The following is a 7,033-nucleotide window of genomic DNA, read 5'->3' as shown; positions in this document are numbered from 1 at the left end:
CTAAATCACTGCAGGTCAGAGCACGAACCTTGTATCTGCGTGGGCTTGACACTAAATTCGTCGGTCTCACCCGCATGAGACACGTGCAAACTGTAAGTCGATAAGGAAAACAAAGCTGTCATTAGGCAGGCCCAAGCATTAGGCGCGTGAGCGCGGTACAGCGCAAGAAACGTGCAAAGTAAATCTAGAAGACTGGTGGTTGCGTGCTTTGTTTTCCTAAAATCCGCTCTTCTGCTGCATTGGCGAAATCCTTGGATTTTTTTCTGCAATATTGCAGAAATACTGCAGAAGACACGTTTTCATCGCCAACAAACCCGCCGTAAACTCGGAAGCAGACCTACGCAGCGTGCGTTTCTGCGAGCGCCGCCGGCTGCCGACGACCGGCGCCGGAGAGCGGGCCGCTTTTGCGATGACAGGAACCGACTCCCGCGAGAGGGCGCGACGTGCAACAGGGGTGCCACATTCGGCGCGTAGCGGCCGCGGGGATAGCGGGGGTACACAGGAGGTGTTCTTCTACCATGGGAGGGGCGCGGTTCTCTTTGGAGCTATTTTGACACGCTACGCAAATGGTGCGATATTTAATAAAGGGGCTACTTATTACAAGTGCCTAAACTCATCCCTGCCATTCAATTACGTTAATCTGGAGACGCCGTGCTCGCTTGGGCAGTCCTACGGAGCAGCGCGCGATGTTTGAATCGCTATTTCAAACTCTTTCAACATTTCTTCCTGCGGACAGTCATAAATCGTCCAGATGAGCTTGTACTTAATGTTTTCAACGAAGCGTGGTGTTTTGCATTCGTTCTTCCAGTAAGGGAATAAAGGCTACTGCCGAGGAGCGCTATTAACACGCGGAGAAAAACAGTATACATGCGAATCAAAGCTTGTGCTTCGTAAGGTCTCTTAGGAACAGCTTATTTTTTACGAACCTTATTTACGAACACCTGCTTACATTTTGCAGCTTGTGCTTATTAATACATAACAACGTTTATCTTAAATCGTCAGTAATCTGTAATATATCTCTTTAATATGTGTTCTTTATGTGCCCTAATCACCACTTATAGAAATTACAAATACAGTGTACGAGCAAAGCACATTTATTTATTACCGTTCTAACATAAAACACTGCGGTATTTAGCGGCAAAAAAAAAAGGAACATATACACGACTCAAGCATTTATTCTCTGTTCGTAATTAACATGATACATATATCGCGGACATTTGTTTACGTGCCGCTGACCAAAGGGTGAACCAGCTGTTTAGATTTAAAAAAATGTCAAGTACAGCTAGGGCAATACTTCAGATAAAATATGAAAAATTAAACCTGTCACATATATGTATACGAGGGAATACGTTCATAGTGGGCACTTGAGAGCGGACGCTTTGCTGGCATCAAATGGTACAGAGCAAAAAAAAAAACAAAAAAAAAAACACTTATAATTGCGCGTCATATTGGCAGATATGATGCAGTTCTTGGCGCGCACCGCAAGAAAACGAAAAATGCGAAAACGGTGACGGGAACCAAATGCACATGCAATTAATATAAGGCCTAATTCAGATGCGGACACTAATGCGTGTTTATTCTTCGAGTGTGTGGTGTGGAAATGTGAATAGTCGACTGGATATACTTGCCAAGTACTGCTTGCCGGACTATAATCGGGCTACTTGCCACGGGTGCTCTTTGCAGAACTAATCAGGCTATAATTGTTAACAAGGTTGATATTACGCGTGGAATACTTCCAAGGGAATTCAACTATTTTCCCTTTGAGAGCTCTTGTCGTGGTTCGCTTACTTCGCAAAGAGCGAAGCCGCAAAAACACATGAGATTTCGTTACTTCAAGTGTGAGCTTTCTGGTGCTCTAAGTAGGTAAAATTTTTGAACCTCCACATTTTAGATGAAGGTTACAAAATCTGAAGTGCAAAGGCGTCCAAAAGGATCGTACACCCGAGCCAAATTTTTGGGTAAATTGCGACTATAGCTTGGAGCCTATTGCGCAGTTTTTGTTCGTGGCGAAAAACCGTGCCGGCCTCACAACCTCTCTTTCCCTGAAGGATTATGTAGCGGAAGCGAATAGCCTCTGCGTCCTCTATTTTCCATCGTTCTTTCTTTTTCAAAGCTATTCTTTTTTTTTTTTTTTTTTTTTCATTTTATATGTGCACCAAAACAGGACTACAGCGATCTTCTGGGGTCAATGACTTACATATTACCGGTTGCTTGAGCACGCAGAATAAAAACTACATAGAATGAAAACATTTTCTGGAACAATTAAGTCATTGTCAAGCTATAATGCATTGTGATTAAATGTCTTAAGTATAGAGCGCACCTCTGGGTACTTAAAGCTACCCGTTACAACGATGTTCCAACTTATGGAACAAAAATAAATGGTTTGTTCTTATATTAGTGTACAGTTTTACAAAGTTGTTGACTTAAATTTCGACGCTTATATCTACGCGTTCGATTGCAGCTTTTTTGTGCACTGCTTTCTTCTTAATTCCCAGGCCTCCATTTGGTTCTTAGACTCGATTGTTTCCCCCTTTTTTTTTATTGCCTGTCATATTTCTCAATTTTCTTCGTCTTTAGCTGCCTGCTTTCTTCTCCGTCGTGCGTTTGCCGTGCCGCACGAGAATTCCAAACCTTTGTTCACATTCGCGGTCGCTTTTTTCACGGCGCTGCGTGCCTCCTTTCTCCCTCCCTCGTAGGCGACACATTTCTTTTCTTTTTTTTTTCTGTGCATCCTTTACTTCCCACTTCTTCCACCTTTCCTGACCCACTGTGTTTAGTTATTTAGTAGCCGTTTACCTGGTGTGGTGTCGTTCGTTCGTAGTGTAGTCTCTATCTCTATGCGGGGTAGTCCATATTTAATTCATTCGAACTGAATGCCAACTTTTCTTGTGGCTTCAGGTGACTTACTGTAGTCGGCATGAAATAACGGAATATACCATTTTTGACTGTTTTGATAATGGGGTTACTGTGGCCAGCTTTAGTCAGCGCTCGAACGCACATGTTGCATGTCTGACTTCTTCTTACATCCTGTCTCCGCACTGCCCTCTTTTGAAAACGAGCGAATTTCTGGACGTCAATTAGGTGCTTCAGGAATGCTAAAGCAAGCTGTACGGCGAGTGAAGCGTGGTGTGCGAGTCTGAATTTGTACGCCCTCTCCAAGCTGTTTTCTTCAGAGCCCAGCTCCTGTCATGTTGCTTCCGCGAGGTGTTGCCGACGGCCAAAAGGGAAAATAAGTTAGGTGATTGCTAACAGTACTGAGCCCTATTAACCGGCATATTTATACAATCTTGTCGCGAACAGCTCGAGACGACGCACAAGCAAACAAGAACGTAGAATGCGCGCGCTATCCACCCTGCTGCACAGCGCGCATACGCGGGCGCCCGGACGGCTGACACACCAGTTGCTGGTGGCGCCCTCTGCGCTGCGGCGCCTCCGTCATCGCAAAAGCGGCCCCCCCGCTCCCATGCATTTTGCGGCGCGGTCGACACACTGCCCAATCTTCTAGAGCACTATATCCACACTACCGGAGTGACGGTGGCGCCACCTCTAGGTCGATCTCGCGGCGAATAACGAAAGTGTACCAAAGAAATAACGCTAAATGAAAACGCGCACTACCATGCGTACTACGCCAAGATTAAAAAGCCTTGTGCGCCATTCTAGCCACCATAGCTGTACTCTGATGTGTGGCTCGGCGCTTTCTTCAGCCCCCTTAATTTCGCTGTTTTTGTGCAGGCGCCCTTGCCAGCGCTACGATTACACCGATAGCAGCGGTTTCGCGTGCCACGCGACGGGTCTCGCGGTTTTACGCGAGACCGGTGCACCTGCCGCCGTGACCGACCGCACGCTGGCGACTGCTGACGATGCCAGCGCAGAGATAAAGCTGTTAAGAGCCGCATCAACAGAACCGTCGAGATGCCAGCGTCGCCAACGCCCCCGAAGACGACTGGGATGCTGAAGGCCGTGATTCTGATCGGAGGCCCTCAAAAGGGCACCCGATTTCGACCGCTGTCATTCGACATTCCCAAACCGTTGTTCCCGGTGGCTGGTCGCCCGATGATGCAACACTTAGTCGAAGCGTGCTGTGGTCTGCCGGGTGTGCGCGAGATTTTGCTGATCGGGTTCTACCCTGCCGACGACGCGGACCTTACGGGCTTTGTGAAGAGTGCCAGCCGCGAATACGGTTTGCCTGTGCGCTATTTGCAGGAGTACGCTGCCCTGGGAACTGCGGGCGGCATCCACCACTTTCGCGACCAGATTCGCCGAGGCGACCCAGAGGCCTTTTTGTTGATTCATGGCGATGTGTGTGGTCACTTTCCGCTGGCGGAAATGCTGGCTTTCCATCGGTCGCTGCCTAAGAGCAACCTGGTCACCGTGTTGGCTACAGAAGCTACGCGCCAGCAGTCGCTGAGCTATGGCTGCATCGTTGAAGACAAGGCGACGCATCAGGTGCTGCACTACGTGGAGAAGCCGTCCACATTCGTCAGCGCCGTTATCAACTGCGGAGTCTACCTATGCAGTCCAGACGTGTTCCAGAGAACCGGTGCCGCGCTGCGCGACCGGCACGCTCAAGAGGGCGACCACTTGGACGCCCTCAGCTTGGAGCACGACGTGCTTTCGCCGCTAGCTGCCGCCGGACGACAGCTACACGTCTTCCAGACGAGCCATTGGTGGAGTCAACTCAAGACGGCTGGTTCAGCCATTTATGCCAATAGGCACTACCTCGAGCTGTACCGCCTTGAACACCCGGAGCGCCTGGCGCGCCCGGGGTCTGAGGGACCCACCATACTGGGTGACGTGTTTGTGCACCCATCGGCCAGCGTGGACCCGACTGCCACTTTGGGGCCTAATGTGTCAGTTGGCCCTGGGGCGCGCATAGGTGCCGGTGTGCGCATCCGCGAATCACTGGTGCTAGCCAACGCCACTGTCTGCGACCACGCGCTAGTTCTTCACTCCATCGTGGGCTTGGACAGCTCAGTGGGCGCCTGGAGCCGTGTGGAAGGCACGCCCTGCGACCCGAACCCAGACCGTCCTTTTGCCAAAATGGAGAATGTGCCACTTTTCAATGCTGACGGTCGTTTGAACCCCTCAATCACAGTGCTAGGCTGCCATGTCAGCGTGCCTCCTGAAGTCATTGTGCTCAACTCCATAGTGCTGCCTCACAAAGACCTAGCACAAAGCTACAAGAATGAAATAATTCTTTAGCAGACACACTAGTCAGCCCCTGTGTGCTCGGTGGGTTCAGTTTTCTACTGACAATAAAGCATTTGCTAACATCAGATTTATTATACAGCAATTTCTTCAAAATAGACATACAGTAATAAAAAAATGCTTTGGCTAGCTGTAAATGTAGAACTGCATACCGCAACCATAGAGTCGGCAGTACTCGCTGCACGTACGTGCTACTGGCTACAGGACTTGACTGGATTTCTACTGAATGTGGCAACCCATTTTGCTTTTTGGTACTGTTGCATCTGCGGTGCAGTACTCCTGCGACAGGACATGGCAAATTTCTTCAGGTAGAGTCCCAAACTTTGGACCAAGCAGGTGCTTGTGTTGTCTTCATTTTGAGAACTTTTTTTGTAAACATATCTTGACACAGAATTCATGTGCAGAATAGAATGCAGATTTCAAACATTTCATCAGGAAGACAAGATAAGACAAAATACCATCTCTTAGGGCTATTATGGTAATTTGTTAAAGAAGAACACTCTTGGGAAGATGCACACATTTTCAAAAGGTCCACCACACAAGCTAAACCAAAGTAAATTGCTATAACGTCATTTTCTTGATCATAAACACTTCAAGTCTGAAAGGAAAAACTATGTGGCAGTAATTTGCCAAAATTTAGAGCTGCTGATATGTTGCAATTAAAGAAAAAAAGATTTATAACATGCGATGGACCTTTTGAAATGTCTGTGCTCGCCCTTTTTAACAAGAAATTACCACAAGGGCCCAGAAATGACATAATTAGAATAACTATTTTGTCATATCTTTTCCTCCATGAAATGTTTCAAACCTAAATGCATATTTCAAATTTGCATTCTATTCTGCACTTGCATGCTAAATTTCAACAAGATATGTTAAAATGTTTAAAGACAATCCCCCTTTAAACCTTTACTAAACATTCAAGATTGCTATTTTTAGAAAGTCTGCACAGCAACTGGAATGACTTGGTTGCAGAGAATTCGAGCTTTTTCTGGGAACTTTTACTTTGTGACTCAGGAGGATATAAATATAATGTTTTGTAGACCTCTTACATCCTCACACCACCTGGAAAATTGTTTTGACAACAGAATGAACCTAATGTCTTCTGCAAGTTCATCAATTAGTCACTGTTACTTTGCAAAGCTGGTAAAATATATGCATGTACAAACTTACTGAAATACAGTCTTGTCTATAGCAATGCAAAATTTAGTACTGCGCAATAAAATTCATAATAGCCAGACATACATTTTGCCTAAGAAACTAATCGATTGCTAAACTGCTCAGTTCAAACAATTTAAACTTCAAGGGGACAGAAAATCTCATTTAGCAAGGATAAGGAAAGCAATTAAGCGATGTTTTCCATCATGCCACTCCATGCAAGAATTTTTGAAATAGCTTCATAACCCCTATACTTCGTCGCAAGATACCTGCAGCACTGCGAAAGGCAGAGGAGCCCTTGCAATTGTGCTCTCAAGTGCCTCTCGCCCCTGCCCACTATAATAGAGAATTGTGCTCCTACTGTCACGGCCAATTTGGGGGGTGAGAGGTGCGTAGGAGCACAATTGTCTATTGTAGTGTGCGTGATCCTAATTGGACCGCGGTGCCTCTGCCTTTCACAGTGCTACAAACATCTTGTGAGACGAAGAGCAAGCAATGGACGAAGTATAGAGATATCAGCAATCAAAAATGATGGTCCTTCTCTCCCACTGCAACTCGTATACTCCAGGACAGGACACTAGAAATGAACAAGGAACTGCCACCAACAGGAACATGCGGAACAAGGAACTGCCACAGCACTAGCCTTGCTCACCTACTCCCACCCTAAAGG

At 46.8% G+C, this 7,033-nt stretch overlaps 1 protein-coding gene across 1 annotated transcript; it reads left to right on the top strand.

The window, feature by feature from the left end:
- The first annotated feature begins 3,582 nt into the window (after window positions 1-3,582).
- Gmppa (GDP-mannose pyrophosphorylase A) lies at window positions 3,583-5,276 on the top strand. The gene has a single exon (XM_084589892.1). The coding sequence runs from the start codon at window positions 3,913-3,915 to the stop codon at window positions 5,200-5,202; it is 1,290 nt and encodes a 429-aa protein (XP_084446018.1). The 5' UTR covers window positions 3,583-3,912; the 3' UTR covers window positions 5,203-5,276.
- Window positions 5,277-7,033: the final 1,757 nt, after the last annotated feature.

Source organism: Amblyomma maculatum, chromosome 1 (assembly GCF_055883805.1).
Source record: "Amblyomma maculatum isolate TAMU_Amacu chromosome 1, ASM5588380v1, whole genome shotgun sequence".
NCBI classification, from domain to species: Eukaryota; Metazoa; Arthropoda; class Arachnida; order Ixodida; family Ixodidae; genus Amblyomma; species Amblyomma maculatum.
Note: the sequence above shows the minus strand (reverse complement) of the source record. Positions and strands in the feature narration are given on the sequence as shown.

What these genes read in the sequence shown, in the direction of transcription:
- Gmppa (XM_084589892.1), top strand. Translation starts at nt 3,913, where the DNA reads ATGCCAGCGTCGCCAACGCCCCCGAAGACGACTGGGATGCTGAAGGCC.